General features: G+C 46.4%; 1 protein-coding gene across 4 annotated transcripts in view; it reads left to right on the top strand.

Moving 5' to 3' along the window:
• FLNB (filamin B) overlaps positions 1–26,730 on the top strand; it is a 139,372-nt gene that overhangs the window by 71,173 nt on the left and 41,469 nt on the right. For all 4 annotated transcript variants that reach the window (XM_020887417.2, XM_020887416.2, XM_020887415.2 and 1 more), the window contains exons 7-24: positions 384–546; positions 1,126–1,323; positions 3,932–4,069; positions 5,777–5,903; positions 6,879–7,015; positions 8,316–8,509; positions 10,444–10,557; positions 11,144–11,287; positions 11,539–11,662; positions 11,995–12,155; positions 13,290–13,380; positions 13,636–13,805; positions 17,044–17,161; positions 19,287–19,549; positions 21,005–21,602; positions 22,640–22,813; positions 24,151–24,313; positions 25,253–25,413. In XM_020887417.2, the coding sequence (XP_020743076.1) occupies positions 384–546; positions 1,126–1,323; positions 3,932–4,069; positions 5,777–5,903; positions 6,879–7,015; positions 8,316–8,509; positions 10,444–10,557; positions 11,144–11,287; positions 11,539–11,662; positions 11,995–12,155; positions 13,290–13,380; positions 13,636–13,805; positions 17,044–17,161; positions 19,287–19,549; positions 21,005–21,602; positions 22,640–22,813; positions 24,151–24,313; positions 25,253–25,413 (3,238 nt within the window). The remainder of the gene's footprint in view (positions 1–383; positions 547–1,125; positions 1,324–3,931; positions 4,070–5,776; positions 5,904–6,878; positions 7,016–8,315; positions 8,510–10,443; positions 10,558–11,143; positions 11,288–11,538; positions 11,663–11,994; positions 12,156–13,289; positions 13,381–13,635; positions 13,806–17,043; positions 17,162–19,286; positions 19,550–21,004; positions 21,603–22,639; positions 22,814–24,150; positions 24,314–25,252; positions 25,414–26,730) is intronic.

Raw genomic sequence — 26,730 nt, 5'->3', positions numbered from 1 at the left:
CATGTATCTGAAAATGGTCTCGGTCCTTTGAAAAATACTTTGACTCTTAGATTTGAACTCCTGGAACTCTACATGACGTTCTACAGGGACATGGTCCCTTTTGCAGCTGCCTTAAAGAATCTGGTGTCTAGAGATTGAAGTGCTTGTGCATATGCCTCTATAGAGGCTAATCTCGGCATGTCTGACGTGTTTTAGTTGGCTAAAGGCCTGATGTCCCAGGCCCGGCTGTGTGGTTGGCAGAGTCAGATGGGAGTCCCACTGAGGCCACTTCCCCAGAGCTCCTGGTTCCAGGACCTTTATGTGTATGATCGGGAAGATGGAGGAGAAGGTGGTCTCACTGAGCAGGAAGAAGTGATGATGTCTCCCCTGCCTGTCATTTGTAGGTCACAGTCCTCTTTGCAGGCCAGCACATCTCCAAGAGCCCATTCGAGGTGAATGTCGACAAGGCCCAGGGAGATGCCAGTAAAGTCACTGCGAAAGGCCCAGGCTTGGAAGCTGCCGGCAACATCGCCAATAAGCCCACCTATTTTGATATCTACACAGCAGGTAGCACCTCTCCTCTTCCAGAGCCGGAGATAATCCTTAGAAACCTGAGATGCTGGACTTTTTGTCTTTTAAATCGAATGGCCAGCGACAAAATTAGCTTCTTCAAACGTGTTGGTTATATTTCTAGATTTTTCAAAACCAGCTTTTCTTCTCTAAAATCTCATACTCAATCTTAACTTTGATTATTAATAATCAATTTCTGACTTGACTAGATAAATACTCCAAAGAGACTAAGGTTTGACAATCATCTCTTGGACCACATTCTATGCAAGGTCCGGTGGGAAGGAGGGGTAAGAAAAGGAATGAATAGAACACAACTCTTGAATTTTCAGCTTTCTTTTCGAAATACAAATTTTAGGAAATAGGGACTGTGGGAAAATGAAAGTTGGTTATGATCCCCCTCCCCATAAGCAACTTTCCTTTCTCCGCCTTCCTTATTTCTGCTAGGAAACAGGTCTGGGTATGCACCTTCTGAATGCCTGTCTCCTATGGTTTGCATTTTATACCCGCCTTCGCTCTCATCAGCAGGGAACTTTCCAGAGGGCGACTTGGACTCATGGCCTGTTCTGTCTCTCCTAGGTGCTGGCGTGGGCGACATTGGTGTGGAGGTGGAAGATCCGCAGGGGAGGAACACCGTGGAGCTGCTCGTGGAAGACAGAGGAAACCAAGTGTATCGATGTGTGTACAAACCAATGCAACCTGGCCCCCACGTGGTCAGGGTTTCCTTTGCTGGGGACACCATCCCCAAGAGTCCCTTCGTTGTTCAGGTCGGGGAAGGTGAGTGCTGGAGTAGCTGACCGCCCCTGGTTCTGGTGTTCAGGCTGGCTGTGCATGACAGGGCCCAGCACTGAACTCAGACTTGTCATTTTGCTGCCGGGGCCCCTTTGGCAGGAAGTATCCTCAAGACATTAATAGTAGTATCTACTTTGTCCTCGAGATGCGAACACTAATAGCTTCCTATGAGCTGTGCAGTGACCTACGTGCTTTACTCATATTAACCTGTCTAATCCGCCCCCAAAACACTCTGCCAGGATTCATGGTCCTCACTGAGAGATGCAGGATGGAAGCTGTGTGAGGAGAGGGTGTCTGTGGCTGAGATTACTAGCAGTGACGTGGCCGGTCCCCTGTGGCCTCCTTTACTGGCCGTCAGGCACAGAGCGCAATGGCATCTAATCATGACACCAGCCACGGTGTCCCAGGGGCTATTGTTCCCAGTTGGCACCTAAGACACTGAGGCTTAGGTGTCATAAGGTGTGAGTCTGGACTAGACCAGTGGTCCCCAGCCCCTGGACTCGGGCTGCACAGTAGGAGGTGAGCGGCAGGCCAGGGAGCAAAGTTTCATCTGTTTTTACGGCTGCTCTCTCCTGCTTGCATTACTGCCTGAGTTTCCCCGCCTGTTAGACCAGCCAGCAGCATTAGATTTCTTAAAAGAGCATGAACCTACTGTGCTTGAATCATCTCCAAACCACTCGCCTCCACCCTGGGCCATGGAAAAATTGTCTTCCATAAAACTAGGCCCTGGTGCCCAAAAGGGTTGGGGGCTGCTGGACTAGATGTCAGTAGGAATAGAACCGAGGTCTCGGTCAGCTCCTTAACCATGCTGTTAAACTCCCTCTGCAGCCAGAAGCATGCATTTTCCTCTAATGTTAGACTCTTTCCTTCTGATTTAGTTACTCTTTTTTCCCCCCCATCTCTGCTACCTTTTCTAACCAGTACTTGCCTTTCCCTGTTCTGTTCTGTGCATCTGCATCTGCAGACCTGGCTTCCTCTTCTGAATCCTGCCTCTTGGCCAGCCTGGAGCCTGAAGCTGTTGGCTTCCTAGTCGAAAGCACTGGGCCAGAGGCATCTCACTGGGTAAGGGCTGCCTGGGTGGGGTTTCTCTGCCAGTCTTCATGCTGCCTCCGGGTGTCCACCAGGCCTGTGCTCTTCGTGACCTTGGGAAATTACAGTGCAGGTGTTAGCACCACCTGTCTGGCCAGACCCTAGACTCATTCTCTATTTACATCTACACATCTCTAGGTCATTCAAGATGGTGGAAAATCCGGTGGTTTCCTTTAGACTTTTTAGTTCCATTTAGTGTTTATATGAACTGAGCAGTTTTCCTGCTGATGTTGAGACTCTTGCCCTTACTCAGGATTTCCATGGCTTTTATTTTTTTTTTTAAAGACACATTTAAACCTTCCAAGGGAAGTCCTGTCATCCTGTTGTGACTTATTTTCTGGTATGACCAACATCTTTCCCCTTGACAAAGGGGGGAAAAATTAAATAAATGTATTCAGAAGGAGAACTTCATTTGACATAATGCAAGAAAGAATGTAGAACAGCTTTCCTAGTTTTAGTGATGTTTTCTGACTTCTCATTTGTGGATTACTTTTTTCATTTCTGGCATATCCATCTATCACTGGTGCTAGTTAATAGTTAATAGAGTTTTTCTGTTGATGTACTGACCCCTCCTCCACTTAAATGATTTTACGATAAACAGTCTTGTCTTCTGGAGTCTGTGACCCCCTAGTGTATAGAGGGAGCCTGTCAAATATGCAGTGTCAGATTTGGAAAGGAACAACCTGACATTTTACCCATGAATCTCCTATTTCTGTATTTAATGAGAAGGTTGCTCATGTTACCAAAAAAGTCCCAGGGCCCATCAATGTCTTTTATCAACCTTTGACAAACCCCATGGAATCGTTTTGTGAACCTCTTAGGTAGGAATGTTAGAAGCTACCTTTGCCCTAGACTTACAACTTTAGGTTTTTTAACTGGACCCAGAAATCAAATTGAGAGTGGGGTTTATTCCTAATTATAGAGTAACCACCCACATTCTGAGGTCCTTGTAACAGCTCTAAACTGTCTGCCTTGGTCGAGGTGGGGTTGATCTGGTCTTTCTTTGCACCATCCTCTGGCTGTTCTGGGGAAGAGAACAACATTTAGACTTTTAGAAACAACTGGTCCAAAGTTTAGAACCAGGTCAGATGTTTTCAAGTGCTACATTTTCCAAGTAGACCTGAAAAACTCCAGTTTTCCCAATTACTGGACCCTTGAGTATGGCAGTGAAGTTTGAGCAATGTCCAACCCTAGGTCTTAACTCTCTTTTACCACGGAGAGGATAAATGCCAGGATTCAGCAAATACCAGGAGTCCAGCAAATTCCCGCTGTGCACTCCTGCTTTCTTTGCCAAAGTAACTTTTCCCCAGTCCCTGGACAAAGTTATATTGTGTCTTTATTTGCTAGCCTGGTGTGCTCCCTGAAGGAGACCCCTGGTCTCCGGCAGCTGCTGCACACTCTACAAAGCAAACATTTTCTTGGCGGGTGGCTCAAAGTTACCTTGGCTTACTCAATTCCGACTGAAGAATAAAAGGTTGAATTGATGTTGAAACTGTGCTTGCAGCCTGCAATCCAAACGCCTGTCGGGCCAGTGGCCGAGGCCTGCAGCCTAAAGGCATTCGCGTCCGAGAAACTGCAGACTTCAGAGTTGACACCAAAGCTGCTGGAAGCGGAGAGCTCGGCGTCACCATTAAGGGTCCTAGTAAGTGCTCCTTTGTTTGCCTGTCTCAGTGTGATTTCAGCTTAACTTGACGATATGTGGGTCTCATCACACAGCCAGTTCTGATCAGTTTATCCCAGAGAGCTGGGATATCAGCACAGTTTATCAGTGTCAGAGATTGGAGGCTATCTCTGCTCCATGTAGAAGGAAACTGATTGTTTAGTAATATTTGCCCTGGATGTGGGAACAGTGTTGGATTGACACCCTCGTATTATGTTAGGGCTTCCGGAAAAAGAAATAAATACTGGAGCTGGAACAGCAATATGAAATGGCCCATTTTTTTTTTTTTTTTATTTGAGGATACCTAGGCTCAGAGAGGAAGGGTCTTGTCCACAGTCACAAAGTTTTTAAGCATCTGAGCTAGAATTCAAGCCCGATCTCCAAAGCCAGTAATTTTCCCCTCTACAGGTTACATTTTACAGGCAATGAAATTATGGCAGATACCTAATTACTTTGATAAGTGCTTATAGAAGGAGAATAAATTCCCTACGACTAAGTCTTCTCTGTAGATAAATGCCACTTGTGGAAGAGTGCATGGCACCTTGCAACTCCCTCTTGCTGTTTCTTGAGAAAGAAAGGAGGACAGGTATCTACTCTCTTCATGAGTTCCCCGCCCTGGGGCAGAGAAGCAGCTCAACATTTTCCAGTTGTGAGCGCAGTAGCCTCGGCAGTTTTACTCCCAAGCTTTGTAAAATCCTCGCTTCCTGCTCCGGGACTATTCTCACTGCCCTGTGTTCCTAACAGGCTGGGGCAGGAGTGTTCTGAGCTCCAGAAAGTTAATATTTGATCTCAGAGCGCTGAGCTTTGGGGCAGCTGTGCCCTGAGGGCAGCCAAGGTTCTAGACTGCCCAGACCTGGAGTGAGGCTGCTCTGGGGCTGGCCTTCCTCTTGGCTTGTTGCTACAGGAACTGAGGAGGCGTTCTTTTTTTTTTCTGACCTTGATTCTTACTTGACTAAATGGCTTTCCCGGCCAAACCTCAGGGCTCAACATAAAACAAGTTCCTGCCTGATGGCTCAGTCTGGAGTTTGTGGGGTAGCCTCTGAAACCTGTTCTCTTGGAGATAGCATACAAGAACTTTCTTGCTTTCATTGTCCAGCTTTAGTTGAAAAGGATATGCCAGGACCCTAATGCCAAATACTCATAAGCATTTACTCCTTCTACAATTTTTTAAAAAATTTCTTTCCTTTTTTAATCTTTATTTTATAGTGGAACTTGGGCTTTCCCCAGTGGCTCCTTGGTAAAGAATCTACCAATGCAGGAGACATTGTTGATTAACAATGTTGTTATATTAGTTTCAGGTGTATAGCAGACTGATTCAGTTATACATACATATGTATCTATTCTTTTCGAAGTTCCTTTCTCATTTGGGTTATTACAGAATATTGAGTAGAGTTCCCTGTGCAATTTTTGTGGGCAGCTTTTTGATCATTGAAAAATATTACCAGCCCCAGGGGTTTAGGACCTCATAGGCCCCTCATACATGAGAAAGTTTTCTAAAGCCAGTGAGTAGACATGTGTCTGTTTTTGGCTTTGGAGTAAGCTCCCAATTTGGGGTGGGGGAACCCCACACTCGGAGACCATCCACATGGTTTTATTTTGTGGCTCTTGATGTCTTTCTGTTCCTGTCTTGTGGATTCTTGTTCTGAGCCTGGACGGCTACTGGAAAGACCATGTGCTTCCTTCCCACAGAGGGTCTGGAGGAGCTGGTGAAACAGAAAGGCTTTCAGGATGGAGTCTATGCATTTGAGTATTACCCCAGCACCCAGGGGAAATACAGCATCTCCATCACGTGGGGGGGACACCACATTCAAAAGAGGTGAGTCTCTAGCTGGGATTGTTGTGTCTTCTCCCGAGGCATGCTCGGCCCAGGATAGGCTTGTGGTGCTCATTTCCCAGGCCGCAGGAGGGAAGGAGAGCTGCTCTGTCAAAAGCTTTTTTTTTTCTTCTTTTTTCAGAACAGTACACAGTCATTTGGCCTGTTCTCAAATGCAGCAGAAAGTCACTGTGGTTTCAGCTGCCTCGTTTCAAATCGAAAGCTGGCGGTTTAAAGCTGTGGGGAGGCAGACAAGCCAGAAGGAACAGTGATACAGAGCAAATGGGCTGTGTGTCTATACCCCTAATTTAAACAGATTCTCCTTCTTTCGATGTGTGCCTCTCTGTTCATGAATGCCATGGGTAAAATGGCAGAATCTGCTCTGGTTGACGTTAGAATCCTCGCTGTGAGCGCGGTCAGGATGCGAGGGGCACAGTCTATAGCTTTGCCTTGCGGGCTTCACTTGCCTTCCCTGTATTCATGTGCTTTCCAGCTTTCCTGGGGGCAACTTTAGGCTCTGAATAAATTCCATTTACTTCAAGAGATGTCTGTGTATATTTTAAGCTTCTGAGAATCTAAGCAATGTTTTTTAAATCTCCTGTGCCGTTTATTCATGAATAAAGCACGTTTATTCATGTTTGAGATAGAGCATATTCAGTCCAGTTTTCTTGTTTTAGCACTGGCAGCGGATGGAATGTAGGCACTCACTTAGCCTTCCAGGGCTCATAGCCTGGTGTGCATACACAGCAAATGACCAGGATAGTGCCAGGCAGTGTGGTTTGAAACAGTCCTGTTACATGATAGTGTTGACATAACAATGGTTGTGGGGGAACCTGTATGGAGGAAGGGCTTGGTTGGAGCTTGGGGCTGCAGATGAAAGGATAAGGCCAGTGGAAAGAGCATGTATAAAGAGCTTGTGGTTGTATGTGGCCCTTTCTTCGCTTCTCTTTAATGCTTCCTCTGTTCCTTTCCTTCCAGCCCTTTTGAAGTTCAAGTTGGCCCGGAAGCAGGCATGCAGAAAGTCCGTGCGTGGGGACCTGGCCTCCACGGCGGGATTGTTGGGCGGTCAGCAGACTTCGTAGTGGAGTCCATTGGTTCTGAAGTGGGGTCTCTGGGTAAGTGGAAGTGGCTTCTGGTGGCTGAGATTGCAGGGTGCCTGGGTCACGTGTTAGGCTGTGTGTTGAGGCCTCTGAGCCTCTGGCCTCCTGACCCACCCAAGACCATCTCTGGATACTTCTGATGAATTGCAGCTCCGATGTTCTGCTTGTCCTCTGCCTCTGGCACCAGCATTCATTCATCCACTAGACCATGAGGGCAAAGGCTTCCTGTGGATGTTGTGCCTAAAACAGTACCAGGAAAATAGTTGACACATGGCAGATATTATTGACTGATCCTTAGTTTAGATGAATGAAGTTTGCCGAAATTAGAAATTTGGAAAGTGAATACTCTTTGGAGTGTAGTTGAGTGTATTTTAAATAAGCATCTGATGTAGATTTGATCATTTTAGAACAAGGGTCGGCACCTCTCTCTGTTAAGGAACAGATAGCAAATATTTCCGTATTGAAGGTCATATTCTCTCTGTCACAACTATGTGACTATCATTGTAGCCTGATCGCGGCCATAGATAATGCATAAGTGAAGGGGTGTGGTTGTGTTCCTTATTTACAAAAACATGCATTGGGTCAGATCTGGTTCAGCAGTTAAAGTTTAATGACCCCTATGTTAACAAATAGAAATAAGCAAAGAGGAAAAATTAGGAAATCAGATTCAATTTTTCTGTTTAGAGAAATGATAAACATCTTAGTATATCCTTATAGACTAGAAGCAGTATTAGACCTTTCAGCATATCCTTCTAGATTTTATTCCTGTACATAGGCATACAAATGTTGGTCTGCTGCAAAAGTATCTTTATGTCTTTCTGCCTCAGGCGAATATAGGACCTGTCTCAGTTTCCCATGGCATCTATGGAAATCCAAGGCATGGATATAAGTACTGTTAGGCCCTTCAGCAAAATAGCTGAAGAGTTCTGCTATAAAAACAATGCTGAATATATATCCTTGTATCTAACTGTTTACACACATCCTTGGTTATTTCCTTCAGATAAAAACCCAGAAGTGGATTTGGTGGGGGCAATGGGTGGGTATTGTTTTAAGGTTTTTGGCTCATGTTACCATATTGCCAACAGAAAGGTTTGCTGGTTGACCTTTCCGTTCAATGATGTTTTAAAAAAAATATGTAAAATCCAACCTTCCATCTCTTTTGAAGACTTAGTAAGCTCGGTTTTGTGGAAAAGGGACCCTAACAGATGGCAGTCTTCTGGCTAGCACTTGGTTTTCACAGAGGCAGAAGGAATGGGTTGGTAATAACCCAGACTAGATACCTTGTAACCAGAGGGTCTTCCTACCCTGTCCCCAGGGTTTGCCATTGAAGGCCCCTCGCAGGCGAAGATTGAGTATGATGACCAGAATGACGGGTCGTGTGATGTCAAGTACTGGCCCAAGGAGCCGGGTGAATATGCCGTTCACATCATGTGCGACGATGAGGACATCAAGGACAGTCCCTTCATGGCCTACATCCACCCGGCCTCGGGAGACTACAACCCAGACCTGGTGCGTCAGAGTGTCGTGTTCCTTCCTGTCCTCTCTCCTCTGGCTCCTGGCATTCTTTCCTATGCCCACAGAGTTTCCTTGAGTAGCGTGTGGAGAAATCACAGAGAAGAGCCTTTTAAAGCTTAGGAAGTTTCGAAAAAGACCTGAATTAGAAGCCTGGTAGTACTTCTTAGCGGGCTTCCCAGGTGGTTCAGTGGTAAAGAATCCACCTGCCATGCAGGAAATGTGGGTTCGATCCCTGGGTTGGGAAGATCACCTGGAGCAGGAAATAGTAATCCACTCCAGTATTCTTGCCTGGGAAATCTCATGGACAGAGGAACCTGACGGGCTACAGTCCCTGGGGTTGTAAAGAGTTGGACGTGATTTAGTCACTGAAAAACAAGTACCTCTTAGTACATTTCTAACATGTGGCAAGTAACTTACCTCTCTGACTTCTGTATCTTCCTCTATAAAGTGGGAATGATTCCAGTGGCTGCTTCCTATAGTTTCTGGCATGATTCAAAGAGGTAACATGAACAAAACCAGCTCTTATTAGCATAGTGCCTGGCCCACAGAGGGGGCTCCATAAGCTGCTATTTTTCTTGTACCCCAAGCATCCCATTTCAGTTTTACCACTTTCTATAGGTATTCTCTCAAGGTGCTCCTTAGATAAAGACTTGTTAATTTTTCTCCCCAGCTCCCCTTCTCTTAAGTTGGAGCAGTGTTTGCATTGTCTTCAGGAGCTTCTCTGAATCGTTTAGCAGGCTGATAAGCATGAAGTCTGAGCCAGCTGGGCTTTCGGCAGCCACCACCCACCCCACCCCACCCCGCCCAACGTGTGCTGTTTTTGGCCCACGTGGACAGCTGACCGTAGGCTGACATCAGTCCAGCCTGGTAGCTGCTCCTCTTTGTCCAGCTGCTGGTTCTTTGCTCTCTGGGGGCTGCAGACCATTGGGATGTTGTCAGTGGGAAAGACTCTGAACCCCCTCCAAGCGGGAGCATTGAAACTGAGCACATCCGGAGTCTGCGCACTGGTTATTGCACACATTAATACAGGGAGCACTGGCTGGTGTGGGGCCAGGTTTTACAGTTTTTCTCCTGCATGTTTTTAAGTTCCAGGTTGCCTGTGTGTGTGTGTGTGTGTGTGTATTCAGTCGCTCAGTCGTGTCTGACTCTTTGTGACCCCATGAACTGTAGCCCACCAGGCTCTTCTGTCAATGGCATTCTCTAGGCAAGAATGCTGGAGTGGGTTGCCACTTCCTACTCCAAGTTCCAGGTTACTTTAGCATTTTAACTACCATAACCATCCTCTTATGTAGGTACAGTAAGTCTCTTACATACGAATGAGTTCTGTTCCGAGAGCACTTTCATAAGTTGAAGGATGTTACCCTGAGTACCTCACTAACACAATCAGCTATATGGTACTGTACTATAATAGGGTTACCCAGGTGTCACAGTGGTAGAGCATCTGCCTTCCAATGCAAAAGACACAAGAGAAGCAGGTTCGATTCCTGTGTCAGGAAGATCCCCTGGAGGAGGTCATGGCAACCCACTCCATTATTCTTGCCTGGAGAATCCCATGGACAGAGGAGCCTGGTGGGCCACAGTCCATGGGGTTGCAAAGAGTTGGACACGACTGAGCATTCATGTACGTATGTACTGTAATAGGTTTATAATACTTTTTCACACAAATAATATGTACATAAAAAACAAACACAAAAAATAAACAGTTTTAATCATACAATACAGTAGCTTGAAAGGTGCAGTAGTACCTTACAACAGCTGACATACAGGGACTGGCACACACATTCCCATCTTTGAAAGTTCATATGTAGAGGACACTACCGTGAAGCCAGACTTAGCTTCCTCCCTCCCCCTTCCTTGGTCGCCTGTCTTCTGATAGTGTAGTTAGCGCATTACAAAGAAAGGGAGTCACTATTGGCCCTTTGCCCCAGGTGCAAGCGTACGGGCCAGGTTTGGAGAAATCCGGATGCATTGTCAACAACCTGGCTGAGTTCACTGTGGATCCTAAGAATGCCGGAAAAGCTCCCTTAAAGATATTTGCTCAGGTAAGTTGCTACCTGTGCGGGTAATTATCAGGTAACGGGATACATATAACAGCAAGTGACCAGTCCCTTGGATCTTCAGTTTCCTCATTCACACGTTGCAAAAAAGATGATTTTTCTCAAAGGGTTTACGTGAGGACTAAAGGGGATTCTAATATGTAAAGCAGGGTGCTTTTCTCATCTTTATGGTTTGAATTCTGTGGAAATCAGCCTTGTCTGTTTCAGATCTCCGCGTAAATATCCTTTAGTGTGGCTATGATGGGAGGGTTTGTAAACAAGAGTGTAGCAAATATGTTTGCCTCATTTAATTGAATTTTGGCCCCAGGATTTAAATGCAGGAATTACAGTTAAGAAGCACTGAGTGACCATGCCTTTCTTTGGGGAAACCATTTGTTGTTAGTAATTAAAGATAAATAAATGCATATAGTGTTTTACCACTTGTGTTCATTGCCTTGAGAACATGGCCCATCATAGGCGCTCCATGAAATTTGGTTGGGTGAGGGAGTGGTGATTTGGGAAGACCCAGTGACCCTGTTTGATGGAGACAGAGTGAGGGCCAGCTCTGTACTCGGCTCCTGCTCTTCTGCAGGACGGGGATGGCCAGCCCATTGACATCCAGATGAAGAGCCGGATGGATGGCACCTATGCCTGCTCGTACACCCCGGTTAAGGCCATCAAGCACACCATTGCCGTGGTCTGGGGAGGTGTCAGCATCCCGCACAGCCCTTACAGGGTAGGTTATGAGGCGGAATCCTGGTCGCGGTGTGAAAAAGCCCAGTCCTGAGGCAGGTCTGGGCTCCATGCTTGATGGTCAAGGCAGGTACCTGGAAACACCATGCTTGGTGTACCTTGGAAGATGGGGTGGCCAAAAGGGCCGGGTGCTGTAGATTGCCCCCACGTATGACATTCTAACAACTGACCGTGTCTTTACTGGGTCCACATGCAGAAGAACTTGATTACAACTTTTCTCCCTGTCCTCTCTAGGTCAGCATCGGACAGGGTAGCCATCCCCAGAAGGTCAAAGTCTTTGGGCCAGGAGTGGAGAGAAGTGGCCTGAAGGCACACGAACCCACTCACTTCACCGTGGACTGTACTGAGGCTGGCGAAGGTGAAAGGGGGCTCCACCCAGCACGCTGCTTGTTGCATCTTGGGAAGGAAGTTCTCTTTGTAACGTTTCAAGGGCAGTGAACTCTGAACCGAGAAACAGTCCGCCTGAATAGATGATTGTTCATCTAATGCGTGTCTGAGTCAGTTCGGTGGTGAGATCTTTGCTAATCCTCCATTCCTTCTCCAAAACCCTGATTTGAATACCATCCCTTTCTCAGGTTACTTACTGGAAAGTTCCCAGCTGCTTTTCTGGGGTGTGAGCTTGAGCTGGAAGTGATTGCATGGGACGTGCCGTTTCTTATAAACCAGTGCTAATAGGCTGGTCTGTTCCAGGTGATGTCAGCGTTGGCATTAAATGTGATGCCCGGGTGTTAAGTGATGAGGAGGAAGACGTGGATTTTGACATTATTCACAACGCCAATGATACGTTTACAGTCAAATATGTGCCTCCTGCCGCCGGGCGATACACTATCAAAGTTCTCTTTGCCTCTCAGGTGTGTGGGCAGGGGTTCTTTCTGGCCAGCTGTGTGTGTATTTCCTTTTATTTTTTTTAGCAACAGAAAAAGTATCTTGAGAACTCTGCCCAATAGTTTTCCTCTCTGGTTGCTTAAAACCAAGAAGGAATACCAACACCCAAAACTAAAATGTTACCACTTTCTAATGAAAGTAGGGATGCATAGTTAGTGGTTGAAAGCCAGGCTCTGGAAAGAAGTTAGATTTTTATAAACTATCATCAGATTTTTGAATGAATTGTAATGAATTTCTAGTTTGTGTCCTACTTCAGTGTCTTTGAAACAATGACCTTGGCCTCAGCCTTTATAGGAAGAAAGAATTTAGAAGTTTCAAATAGGGTTCATATTTATATGTGAAAATGAAGACAAGGAGGAGCAGTACCCATTTTAGGAACCATGGAATCTTGTTGATTCAGATGCATCTTACATAAACATAGGGACCTCAGGAGAAAGCTTTGTGCCTCAAATATTGATCTTGAGTTGGCTTCATCCATTTGACCTGTCCTGCCTTTATAGTGCAAGGTTCTTTTTCTAATGTCAGATTTACTATTTTAAAAAAAATATTTTGCCAGGAAACTTGACATTTGGGATTGTTGTTGCCCAACTAGGGAGTGAATCCATTGCCCCCTGCAATGGAAGCATAGAGTCTTAACCACTGGACCACAAGGGAAGTCCCTGCAGGATTCTTTTGGAAGCATTACAGTCAGTGCCTTGCTAATCAGTTCCTTGCATTCCTCAAACCCTAGCTCTCTGCTGTCCTTGCAGGACATTTCCTTCCTCCAATCCCATGTATTGTTGTTTGAGGTTTTATTCTTGGTAGTGTTTTTGCATCCTAAAAGTACTCAGCATTTGGTATTAAAGGCTGAGAGTTGTCTGGGTGGTTTGTGGACACTCAGGCCCTTTAACTGTGAGGTTGGATATCCAGGGACTCATGAGTGACCACTGATGGCCCTTACCTGATGCTAGCATGTAACGACTTGACCGATCGTTACTCAGAAGTTACTCACCACCCGCTAGACTGGAAGTACTGAGGTCTCCGTCTTTGCTTTGAGCAGAAGTTTAAGCTCAGGCAATGACTTCAGGGACTTTCCTCCTGAGACTATATCTCTGCTACAGGAAATCCCCACCAGCCCTTTCAGAGTCAAGGTCGACCCTTCCCATGACGCCAGCAAAGTGAAGGCAGAAGGCCCGGGGCTCAGCAAAGCAGGTAAGGGGGCGTGTGCGCGAGGTCACCCTGGAGGCAGTGGGCCCAGTGGGTCCAGGGCCGGAAATGACCTGCCTCCCCTAGAGCAGGTGCTCTGGCTGGGGCTGCGCTCAGCTGAGCTGCCGGTGTGGCTGAGCGCCAGCCCCTGTCTCCACCTCCTGCCTTCTGGAAGCTGGTGTTGATGAACCTGTCAGACTGGTTCTAAAAGTGAAACTCCTCCGGCTGAGCCTGTCTCCTCACTTCACTGTCTCCTCCCAGGTGTGGAAAACGGGAAGCCCACCCACTTCACTGTCTACACCAAGGGAGCCGGAAAGGCCCCTCTCAACGTGCAGTTCAGCAGCCCAGTCCCTGGCGACGCCGTGAAGGATCTGGATATCATCGACAACTATGACTACTCTCACACCGTTAAATACACGCCCACCCAGCAGGTAGGCCCCTGCCTGCCTGGGCTGGGCCACTTTGGACACCAGGGGATAATCTCAGCTCTGATCTGTGCTCCTCTGTGAGAGGAAGAGATTCACCCTTTCCTTGTGAACCTCCTGGTTCTGCCAGGAGGGCCTGGAGGATTCCCCAAGGACCGGCAGGAAGCTTGCCATCCCTCCCCACCCCAATTTCCCACGTCCATCTGGGATTTAGCAGAGAAATGCTGAGCTCTTGAAATTGGACCTAGTGTCTGCTTCTCTCATAGACATTCTCCCCTCCTTACCAGCTGCCTTTGAGTCTTTTATTAGTTACTCAGAGGTAAAGAATTGCCACACCTCTGTTTATCCTTGCTGGTCCTTTTGCCTTACCTCACCCTTTTTTTACAAGGTGGTACAGTGGGGTCTTTCTTAAAGAGCTTTTAGTTCCTCAAACCTGAAGTGGTACTTCAAGCTCTAAATTACTCCCTTTTACAGAATAGAGGAATACAGACCGGATTTTGTCATGCCTCATGCTTTGCTGTTTGTTCTAGAAAATAAGGGCTTACAAGTCTACCTCTATATGAATTTATGCTTACTTGTTTAAAATTTTGTTTTGATTCATGCCTATACCTCTAGGGTCTGTGAAGCACATACTCCTGTAGAAAAAACTAGATTCTACTACTTCTGCATAGTGTTTTAAACAGTCATTCCAAACCTCTGAGAATTCTTCATTTTTTAAAATAATTTTTGACAATTATTATTATTTTTTGGCCACACCATGTGACATGTGGGTTCTTTGTTCCCCAACCAAGGGTTGAACTCACACCCACTGCAGTGGAAGCGTGAACTCTTAGCCACTGGACCCCCAGGAAAGTCCCCCTTCATTCTTGAAGCAGAACCCCACTGTGTGAGAAGTGCCATTTGTGAGAGAGGAAGGGCAATGTTTTCTGCCAAAGCACTGTTTGAGAAGCATCACTCCTGCCCCGGGCCTTGTCAGTGAGGACCTGGCTGGAGTGCAGTGGGGCAGAATGAGGGGTACAGTGAGGATGAGGGAATGGTGTGGGTGTCCTCCTGCGCTGGGAGCTACACATCCTTGGAGACGGAGTCTTTTCTGTGAGAAGCTCCCTGGCAGTGCGAGGTTCTCTAGGGCAGGTTCTTGTGTGGCCTTTCATCTCCATCTCTGCTGCTTTTAGATCCTGTGTCTATATACCTTTTTGTGTTTCGACAGAGCTGCTAGAAATTAAGTTGCCGACATCAGGACAGGTTTTGACTTGCACCCCAAGGAAGGGCTTTGGAACTACCGTTGCCCTGGATGCAACGGGAGAAACCATAGGGAGCCCTATGGTTTCTTTCTTTCCTCTTGAGGGTTCATTATTCATAATGGTAAAAGGGAAGCTTTCATAGGTGAATGCCATTTTCTCATTAGGACACTCAGTGCTGTGTAGGTCATTGTTTTCCTGCTGATGCTTATCAGGGCTGATGGAAGCCTTAGTACTGGTGACACCAGCTGGATAGCATCTTTGTTTTCAGTTCTCCACATTCCTGAGGAGGAGGTACATGGCCATGCTCACTGGTCAAGATCGCAAGATCAAAGGTTCTTCTAAAAACATTCTGAGACTCTTGATCTTGTATCCATAAGCCTTGTTGGGTTTCAGCTGAGCTGCTGGAAAGTAAGTAGCAGATGTCAGGGCAGCCTCAGGTTTTGACTTGCCCCCTCAGAAAGGACCTTTGAACCCAATGCCCTATTAGTAATAAATATATGTATATATTTTATTTATTTATTTATTTTTGGCTGTGTTGGGTCTTTGTTGTTTAGTCACAAAGTCATGTTTGACTCTGTGACGCTGTAGACTGTAGCCCGTGAGGGTCCTCTTGGGATTTCCCAGGCAGGAATATTGGAGTGCGTTGCCATTTCCTTCTCCAGGGGATCTTCCCAACCCAGGGATGGAACCCACGTCTCCTGCATTGGCAGGCGAATTCTTTACCACTGAACCACCAGGGAATCCCTAGTTGTGGCATGCAGGATCGTTACTGAAGCATGACAACTCTTAGTTGAGGCATATGGAAATCTAGTTCCTTGACCAAGGATCAAACCCGGGCCCCTTGCATTGGGAGCAGAGTCTTAGCCACGGGACCACCAGGGAAGCCTTGAGATGTGACACTCTTGGGGCAAGGGACCCAGTGGTTTTGTGTAGAATCCATCCTAGAAAGTCAGTACTCTTTCCTTCATAGAGGCACCTCATTTTCATCTTGGCTTTTCCCGCCTTCTTTATTACAAAAGGAATATAAGCAAATATCCCATAGGTCAAAAGCTACACCCTTTTAAAACTCCATCTGCGACAGCTTTTAGTGGGGGCTGAATTCCAGTGAGCCCTCTGGGGATTCATCCCTCCTTCCCCCTTGCTTCCTCCCCTCCCACATCCTCTTACGTGATACCCAGACGTTTGAGGTGAGGACAGCCTTAATGCACTGAGACAGCTGTGGGTTTTCATGGGGCCTTGGTGTGGATGGAGGCACTCAGCCGACCATGGCGAGAGGAAGCCAGCAGTGAGTGGGCCGGGACTGGACGTGCCTCCGTGGCCGCAGGGCTGCTGGGGGGGACGTGCTGAACCTACAGGCACGGTCTGCCTTCTCACTGGCTACTCTTCTCTCCTTGACATCCATGTGGGAGTTTCCATACTGTGCGGGGGTCTTAGAACAGCCCCAGGCTAACTCTTGCAAATTCGTTTTTGCAGTGTAGTGGCCTGAAATCCCAGGCCATGGGAAAGAAAGATTTTGTTCAGTTAGAGGCCCCAATTCAACCCCTGCCTTGCCCTTGGCTGGGCTGGTCGTGTGTTTGATGTGAAGCCTGTGTGGCAGAGCATCTGGGACTCGGGTTCGGGTGCCACAGATGTGAGGCCTGGCTCTCACACTTAGGACAAGCGACTTCACCTCCCTGAGCTGTGGTTTTACTGCCTGGAAAAATGGTGACCACCTCTTAGCACCGTTTTCAGGTGGAATTGAGGAAATGCTTAAAAGCACACCTCAACAGTGTGCTCTTGAACCTCTTGTTGATAGTTGCTTTTTTTTTTCTTTTTTTTTTGTCTGATTTCTGCATCATTCTTGCCATGAGGCTAAAAACTTAGATATATCTGAGATGCCTTCTAAATCTGCTGAAGCTATATACCCTGCATCTCTGGGAAGAATGGAAATCCTGGAAGGCAGGTTGAAACATCAAGTGAGTCTGTTGGTGCCCACACGTGTCCTTGGTTCTCTCTTGTTCCAGGGTAACATGCAGGTTCTGGTTACATACGGCGGCGATCCCATCCCTAAAAGCCCATTCACCGTGGGTGTGGCTGCTCCGCTGGATCTGAGCAGGATAAAAATTAATGGACTGGAAAACAGTAAGTGTGTCGAGTGGAGGGGGGGGCGGGTCATTGAAGAGCAGGCAAGGTCCTTTCAAAGACAGTTCGTAGAAGAGCAGATTCTGCCATATGAGACTCTGCCGTCAGACAGACTCACGACTGAATCAGGGCCGTGCTGTGGAGTAGCTCTGTGACCCTGCCTGTCCCTTCACCTTTTCTCCTTTGTTCAGTGGAGGTGGGGGAAGAAGACTCACAGGCCTATTGTAAGAATTAAATGAGCCAGTAATTCAGGAGCTGACTCAGAGGCAGCCCTCAGTAACTGCTGGCCTCACAGGGAAGGTTTTTATAACAAGGAGAATTGGAGGCATGCTGCTTTCTGGTAAATGTCTGTTGTACCAACTGTTGTTGACCACTGAATCCACCTTAGGGTCAACAGTCGAGCATAAAAACCAATTCCCAGGCGCTCAGAAACCACAACTATGATGCTTCTCCCTATTCCCATCCAGATGTTCCTTTAGTTTGTTAGGGATCTAATTAGTACAAGCTCAATTCACTTAAATGAATGAAGCAACTGAATGAATCAATGATAGAGAATAGCATAATAGGGGCACTGATATGCTGCTCGCTCAGTTTCCCAAGTTTAACATATGATCATAGAAGTATTTTTTATATGTCATATAAAAATGCATGTTTCATCTAAAAACATCACAGACAAGGGCAAATTCTGCTTTAAGCATCACTTCTCCCACTCCCTAGAGTTGACCAAAGTCACCTGTTCGTTCTCTGACCTTCCACATCTTCTTTCAGCATCTGTACATACTTAATTGCCAACAGAAACTGTTTAGTAACATTTACCTCGCACTAAAGTTGCCCTGAGATACCCACATGTCTTCAGCTTCCCTTTTTGCATCAGTGTATCTTGGAGAACATTCATACCTCTATCCTTTTGTCAGCATGGTCACAGCCTTGCTGCATGTCAGTGGCATGTGTTTTCCTAGTTTCGGGGTCACGTGGGGCTCCATATACACCCACAGGACAGCATTCTTGTGCTTATGAGAGTTTCTCTGGGTTTGGGGGGAACCCTTGGTGAGCACCTTCAGGGTGCTGTGACCCAAACGTACAAGTTATGACTGAGGCCAGCTCCCAGATCAGGGGCTCTGAAGCAAGAGCTCGATGCTGGCTTTTGTCCTTGGGGAGCAGCCACTGTCTAATCCTTCATGTGTCCCCTTGGTACTCCTCTCTCCAGGACACTGAGGATTTTTACTTCAGACTAGGATGAGAACGAAGCCGATTAGAAAGAGTCTTTGGGATGTGGATCTCTGAGGCCTCTTTGTTTGTGGCTTGACACCATTCATCTTGGCATGCCCTGTATTGCCCAAGTCAGGACTTCCCTGGGTTGTGGTGGGGGCCCTAGGCTCCCAGTGCTTTTGTTTTGATTGAAAGTCCCTTCCTTGTTATTATCAAATGGAGCACATGGGTGTTCTGTGGCCCTGCTTTGCAAATACTTTTCAAGTATCAGCACAGTACAGAGAGTCACTTCTCAGGCCTTGCTTCAGTGCCTCTGTGTTGGCCAGCTCTGTGACTTCTGCCTTCTTTGGCTGTAGAATGGAATTTGCTGCCAAGAACCAGTAAATAAAACATTGGCTTCTGGGAGTGTTTTGACGCAAAGTTAATAATGAAAATAGGCAGAGAAGCGGCAAGAGTATCAGGTTGTAACTTACTGCAGATCATGGGGTCAAGTCAACTTAGATCAGTGTCCCAGTTTTGTGGTCTGTGAGATAGGTACCCCAGACAACTCACTTCACACCCCCTGCCCCCCAAGCCTCAGTTTCCCTATCTGTTAAATTCTTTGGTTACTAATACATATACTCAGAGTTTGATGAAAATGAAGAGAGATGATATGCTGTCCTCATGCCTGGTATATAAAATACATTCAGTGAATGATGACTATCATTATCATCAGTGATTACTTCATGTTCTTGTACTGGTTATTATCGAGGCTCGAACGCTGATTATTCTTATTCAATCTTGCCTGTCATCCTGAGTCAACCAACATTTGTTGCAGAAGCTGAGAAAACATTCCATGTCCAAGGAACCATCTCTGCTCTCAGCAGTGTTTTTCCTACAGGGTCAGCTCATCCTTCTGGCTTGTTTCTCTTTGCAGGAGTCGAAGTTGGGAAGGACCAGGAGTTCGCCGTGGACACCAGGGGAGCAGGCGGCCAGGGGAAGCTGGACGTGACGATCCTAAGCCCCTCGAGGAAGGTCGTGCCGTGTCTGGTGGCCCCCATGGCAGGCCGGGAGGGCAGCACGGCCAAGTTCATCCCGCGGGAGGAAGGGTTGTATGCCGTCGACTTGACCTATGACGGACATCCTGTGCCCGGAAGCCCGTACATGGTGGAGGCCTCGCTGCCGCCTGATCCCACCAAGGTCAGCTTTTCGTGTTTGTTCCAGAACGTTTCGTCTCTTGGCAGATGTAACAGTCCTTCTTTGGTTCCGCCTGGTGAAAACCTTCAGAAAATTGTTTTGTGGTCAAAGTCAGTTCTAGGTTTTTCCTGGTAGCCCAGTGGTTAAGACTTATTGCTTCCAATGTAGGGGGTGCAGGTTCAATCCCTGATCAGGGAACTAAGATGCTGCATGGCCAAAAAAAAAAGAAAGACAATGCCCATGATATTAAACTGCACTAAAACCATTACAAAAAAAGAAAACAAGCGCCTAAGTCAGTTCTCAGTGACTGATAGTAGCTCTCTCTCCTGTAATCCAGCGTGAAGGGTCCCATGCGAAGCTGGGTCCTAGTCCTGCTCCTTCTCTCTCTCTGGCTGTGAACCTTTGGTGAGGGATTCCTGTCCTTCATTTATCAACATCATAACAGTACTCCCTGCGAAGTGGGCCTTCAGGGTGAGGTCAGATGGTGGGTGTGGAAACCTCAGTCTAGCATCTGGCACATGCAGTGAGCTCATCCTACACAAGCTATTATAATGAAACTTGCCTAATACAAAGAAAAATAGATTCTTCTCATTATCATTTCTTCCTTATAGCCCTGAATCAAGGGTTCCAAAGTATTTCCAGTGTTCTGAATGGCATGAATCCTATAAAAGTGTCTTATTTGTTGAATTTCACATGAAAGCCCCATCTGCTCCCTCTTTTAAAAGTAGGGGTTTTTTTTTAATGTTCTTCTTGTTTTTTTTAAATCTGACTTTATTCTTTAGAGCAATTTTAGATTCATCGTAATATTGAGAGGATGGCGCAGAGATTCCCCTCGCCCCACGTATATGACCTCCCCATGGTCACCATCCTCCCCAGGGTGCTACAGCTGTTATAGTGGGTGAATCTATGTGAACATCTTTGTCACCTAAAGTCTGTAGTTTATGTTAGGATTCACTCTTGGGTGTTATATAGTCTAAGGGTTTGGACAAACGTATAATGACATGTACTCACAGTTACAGTTTAGTTTTTTATTATGTTGGATTTATTGAGGGAGGTGTAGCAGCCAAAGCAACAGTGAAATCCATGGAAGCCATTCAGCTAGTGCTCAGCCGGGGAAACGAGTGCGTTTGTTGGACTGGATGTTCGGTGTCCAGCTCCAGCACCGGAGGCAAGGCTGGCAGGACAGAAGGGACCACGCCTCTGCCGTGCCCTTCCGCACTGAGTGAGTTCACAGTCGGGTCTCTCTTTGGCAGCTGTTTCAGCATCCACTGAACAGAACATGGCAGTAACTTGGCTCTGTGGGTGAGCGAGTGTGACACGTCAGACCCCAGGGAGAAGGACCACTTCATCCAAGGGCACCTGAGTGCTGAGTGCAGACTTGGCTGTTGAAAGCACGGCTTACTGAGTGGCTGCTACCAGCATAAGGCCGAGTCTGACTTTTATTCTGTGTTCAAATAGGTGAAGGCCCATGGTCCTGGCCTCAGAGGTGGTCTTGTGGGCAAGCCTGCCGAGTTCACCATCGACACCAAAGGAGCTGGAACTGGAGGTCTGGGCCTAACCGTGGAAGGACCGTGCGAGGCCAAAATCGAGTGCTCGGACAACGGCGATGGGACCTGCTCCGTCTCCTACCTCCCGACAAAGCCCGGGGAGTACTTCGTCAACATCCTCTTCGAAGAAGTCCACATACCTGGCTCTCCCTTCAAAGCCGACATTGAAATGCCCTTCGACCCCTCCAAAGTCGTGGCATCCGGCCCAGGCCTCGAGCACGGGAAGGTGGGCGAGGCCGGGCTGCTCAGCGTGGACTGTTCGGAAGCGGGGCCAGGGGCCCTGGGCCTGGAAGCTGTCTCAGACTCAGGGGCGAAAGCCGAAGTCTGTATCGAGAACAACAAAGATGGCACCTACGCGGTGACCTATGTGCCCCTGACGGCTGGCATGTACACGCTGACCATGAAGTACGGCGGGGAGCTGGTGCCGCACTTCCCCGCCAGGGTCAAGGTGGAGCCCGCTGTGGACACCAGCAGGGTCAAAGTCTTTGGGCCTGGAATAGAAGGAAAAGGTAGGTTTCATGAAAAAAAGGAGGAGGCCACCAAAATAATAGGGAATGCCCCTGCAGCTCAGCATATCGGGGCCGCAAACTCAAATGTCTGCAGAGATCAGGCCAGGTAGAAGAAAACTCACCTGTGTTCTCTGCATCAGTGAGTGATAGAGGAGACCAGAGCGAAGGGGTGAGCGCGTGGTGTTTCTGATGCCCAATCCCCATTTCTTCACAATCCTGGCACTGTCTGCAGATTTCCCCCGCCTTTTTTCTTTCTGGCAAAGCTGGAGATCTTGATTTTTTTTCTTTTAAATGTGGATACAGAACATATTGCATTTTTTGGCACTTACCTGAAAAAGGTTTAAAATGTGCTGCTGGCTGATACCATTCTTGCTGTCTTCACCCTTTGACCTGTCCTGAATCTCATGTTTCTCTCAAGAAGTGGGCAGGTGGTTATGTTGTTACTTGGGGAGCCTACCCTGGAAGAATCATCTTTTGCCAGGGAGATGGAAGGTGGGGAGGCATTAATATTCTTGATTCTGAGACAAAGAAACTGGTTGTCTTGGCAGTCACTGAAATTAGAATAAAGTGCTGAGAACCATGCCTCTTGGGTTTGCTGCTGAATATGAGGTGTTAGCTACATTCTTTTTTTTTTTTCCTTCTTGGCCACACCACACATGTAGGATCTTAGTTCCCTGACCAGGGATCCAGCCCGAGCCTTCTACCGTGGGAACTCAAAATCTTTTTTTTTTTTTTAATTGGAGGATAATTGCTTTACAATAAGAAGCTCAGACTCTTAATCACTGGACTGCTGACACAGCCTCTGTCCAAGATATTCATTCTTTTTTAAAAATATTTTTAAAAATTTATTTTTATGGCTGTGCTGGGTCTTAGTGGCAGCATACAGAATGTAAGATCTTTAGTTGTGCCACAAGGGATCTAGTTCCCTGACAAGAGATCAAACCCGGGCCCCTGCATTGGGAGCTCGGGGTCTTAGCCACTGGACCACCAGGGAAGTCCCAGTCGGCGGCATTCTTACCTGTGTGATTGTTCAACAGATGTGTTTCGTGAAGCCACCACCGATTTCACGGTGGACTCGCGGCCCCTGACGCAGGTTGGAGGCAACCACATCAAGGCCCACATTGCCAACCCCTCCGGGGCCTCCACAGAGTGTTTCGTCACAGACAATGCTGATGGGACCTACCAGGTGGAATACACGCCCTTCGAGAAGGGTGAGTTGTCTTCTTGGAACATGATTCTTGCTTAGAGCTGTGCTAGATCACCTCTCCCGGTGACTGGAGCTAAGTCCTGCCCACTCCACTTTGCCTGCCTCAGCAGAAGTACGGGCAGTGACTGGAGAAAGTAGAAACCTGCCTCCCCAACAGAGCCCTCTGCCCGCTTGGTGCCCGGCGTTTGGCTCTGTTGTGTAGCAACAGCTGGGCTGACTTTAACCTCAGACTCATCTGAGCAGGTTATGGGGTGATGTCATGGCATGTTGCTCATTTGTGCAATTTCTTAACATGATTCTTTCTTTTAAAATTTTATTTATTTTTTTGCTGTGCTGGGTCTTCGTTGCTTTTCTTGCATGGGCTTCTCTAATTGTGGTGAGCAGGGGCTGCTGTTCTCACTGCGGTGGCTTCACTGTTGAGGAGCATGGGCTCGAGGCCTGTGGGCTTCAGTAGTTGGAGCAGGCGGGCTCAGTAGTTATGGCCTGCGAACTCTAGACCGTGGGCTCAGTAGTGGCACACGGGCTTAATTGCTTCTTGGCATGTGGAATCTTCCCAGACTAGAGATCAAACCCTAGCCCCCTGCATCAGCAGGCAGATTCATAGCCACTGCACCTCTAGGGAAGTCCAGTTTTTTTCTTAATATTAGGAATTATTAAAAATTTTGATAAAGCATAAAAAATAAAAGCACCATATGTCTTCATTCCCTGTATATATAATCCCTGGACATTATGATATAGATATTTTCAGTCTTTCTTTTTTTTTTATATATATATAAAAAAAAACCTTTTTAATTCTGATTGCCAAATTATTTAAGGCAGGTATAAAAAAGGAAAGCATTCAATATACATTTTACATAAAATAAACTAGATTACAGCATAAAACAAGTAACCAGGCAATGGCGTTAAAGTCTCTCTCTTCTAAAACTGGATAATTGTAAACATTAAAAAAAAACAAAAAAAAAACTGCAGGACTATTCAGTCTCTTTCCGTGAATACTTGTCTATTTCATGGCTTTTCTTTGTCTTTTGATTAGTGACTTGGGTATTTTGTCATATCAAGATGGTATGTTTAAGATGACTGCCTTGAAAACAAACATAGGGATATTTGCTTGGACAGGCCTTGTGTGTGTGTTAGGAAATGGGATTGGTATGTGATGGCCAAGTGAACAAAAGCATAAACAGTTTGTATTTTTTAAACTCAAATCATTACCAGCATTGCTATTTGTTTAACCTATCCTTTCCAAATCGCTTGAGGTAGCACATAGACTTGAATGCTAGAGTGCTATTTCCTGCCAACAAGTGCTTCTTGTGCGAGTAAATTTCTCTGTGTTGTGTTGAACAGGCCTCCATGTAGTGGAGGTAACCTACGATGATGTGCCCGTCCCAAATAGTCCCTTTAAAGTGGCTGTGACTGAAGGCTGCCAGCCTTCTCGGGTTCAAGCTCAAGGACCTGGGTTGAAGGAGGCTTTCACCAATAAGCCCAACGTCTTCACGGTGGTTACCAGGTAAGCAAAGGCCTGGGATTCGTGTGTGGACTCTGTAAAAGGAGAGTAGCCCTAGGTATTTTAAGTGCTCTCAAAACGTTTTATGGATGTATCATGGTTTCCCAATTTTTTTTTTTCTTTTGAACTTTTTCTTTTGTGTTGGGGTATAGCTGATTAACAACGTTGTGTTAGTTTTAGGTGAACAGCGAAGGGACTGAGCCATACGTATATATGAACCCATTCTCTGCCAAACCTCCTCCTATCCAGGCTTCCATATTACACTGAACAGAGTTCCACGTGCTATACAATAGGCCCTTGTTGGTTTTCCATGTTAAATATAGCAGTGTGTACGTGATCTTCCTACCCCTTCCCCCAAGCAGCCATAAGTTCGTTTTATAAGTGTGAGTCTCTTTCTGTTTTGTAAGTAAGTTCTTACTTACTTATGGTTTCTCAACTTTTGAGAGGCTTTTTATTTCATGATTTGTGAGACATCTTCCTCTGTAGAAACTTATATTACAGAGGAAGAGCAGGTATGGTTTTAAAAGTACCAAAAAGCTCTTGATAATAGTCATAAAACTGCTGAGCAAAGAGGCCTAGATGGAAACTCATTAACTTGATAATTCAGAAATGTAGAGCCGATATCATAGTTAAATGAAATATTAGAAGTATTCCTATTAAAACTGGTCAGAAGTCACATACCTGAATTGTCCTTTTATTCCCAGCCAGTGCAATTAGACAAGCTAAACAAATGAAGGGTAAGTGTTGGAAAGGAGGGGTGAAAGCTGTTTTTATTTGTATTACACTGTTGAGAAATTCATATTACACTGTGAGAGGTATCACAGTAGTTGAGTCCAGTTGGCTAAGTGGAATAGTTTCTAGAGGGATTTACATGAATTTTGTCAGTAAGCAGACTGGCATGAACCACTAGTACAACTTGGCCTTATTTCTCACACTTCACAGAGGGGCAGGAATTGGGGGTCTCGGCATAACTGTGGAGGGACCGTCCGAGTCAAAGATAAACTGCAGAGACAACAAAGATGGCAGCTGCAGTGCCGAGTACGTTCCCTTTGCTCCGGGAGATTATGACGTGAATATCACATACGGAGGTGCCCACATTCCTGGTAAGCTGTCCTTCTGAGGGGAACCCAAAGGAGAACTGATTTTTGCATGAAAGCAGGTTTGATTTACCTTATCTCTCTGAACAGGAAAAAATGTCTCATGTTTGCAGTAGCTATAAAGGGAGAATTTTCCTTTGGGCTGCATTTCCAAGAATATTTCAATTCCCAGGAGGACCCATAATAGGGCAAAATACATTGGCTTAGAGTTTTTACTGAAAATTTAGTTTTGACTGAACAACATGGTTGTTCACATGTTGAAGGACAAAGTTGAAAATTTCCAGTTTATTTTGTGGTTAGTTCTTATACACATCTTGTTTTCTTTCTTCCGTTGACAGTCCTGGTAGCTGATAAAGACACACAAACTCAAATTTTTATACATCAATTTCTATTTAATGATGTAATACGGATACTTACTATGAAAAATAAGAATGATTTAATAATAATTTCCTGTCCATTACATGGTATTTCTGTATTTCAATGTAACAACCAAAAACGTCTCCAGATGTTCTCATAAATCCGCTAGGGGACAACATCACCTGTAGTTGAGAACCACTGCTATAAATGATTCAGACATTTTAAAAAATGACTTATATAGTGAAGAGCTCTCTAACTTTCATGCTCCAGCCAAGGAATCTTCATAGATTCTAGTTCTGTTTATTTAATGAAGTGGTTGCCACCCAGCACCCATCCAGAAGGGTAGGTGAGTGTGTATGGTGTGGACACAAGACTTTGGGCTCCAGGGTTGCTCTTAGTCAGCTTATCGCAGGTGGCTCTAGAGGTGAAGAACCCACCTGTCAATGCAGGAGAAATTAGAGGTGCAGGTTCAATCCCTGGGCCGGGAAGATCCTGTGGAAGAGGGCATGGCAACCCACTCCAGTATTCTTGCCTGGAGAATCCCACGGACAGAGGACCTGGTGGGCTACCATCCATAGTGTCACAAAGAGTTGGACACTACTGAGCGACTTAGCACACCTTGTCTCCGGTGTCGTGAGAGCAGGAGAAACCTTGGGTGGGTCATTTGTTCTGAAGGCCATAAGCCAGGACAGGACTGCAAGGAAGGGGATGCCGGGAGCCGACACACGGAGACCCTACCCTGACCCTAAAAAGGCCATAGGGGAGAAAACCTGATGGGCAAGGCGAATCAGGTTTTCAGGGGTTTTCGAAAAAGTCAGCTCACGAGACCCTACCCCTAACAAGGCCGTGAGGGAGAAAACCTGACGGGCAAGGCGAATCAGGTTTTCAGGGGTTTTCGAAAAGGCCAGCTCACGAGATCCCACCCATGACAAGGTCACGAGGAGAGAAAGTCTGGCAGGCAAGGCA

This window comes from Odocoileus virginianus, chromosome 26 (genome assembly GCF_023699985.2).
Source record: "Odocoileus virginianus isolate 20LAN1187 ecotype Illinois chromosome 26, Ovbor_1.2, whole genome shotgun sequence".
NCBI classification, from domain to species: domain Eukaryota; kingdom Metazoa; phylum Chordata; class Mammalia; order Artiodactyla; family Cervidae; genus Odocoileus; species Odocoileus virginianus.
The sequence above is the reverse complement of the archived record's forward strand: the minus strand, read 5'-3'. Positions and strand labels throughout refer to the sequence as shown.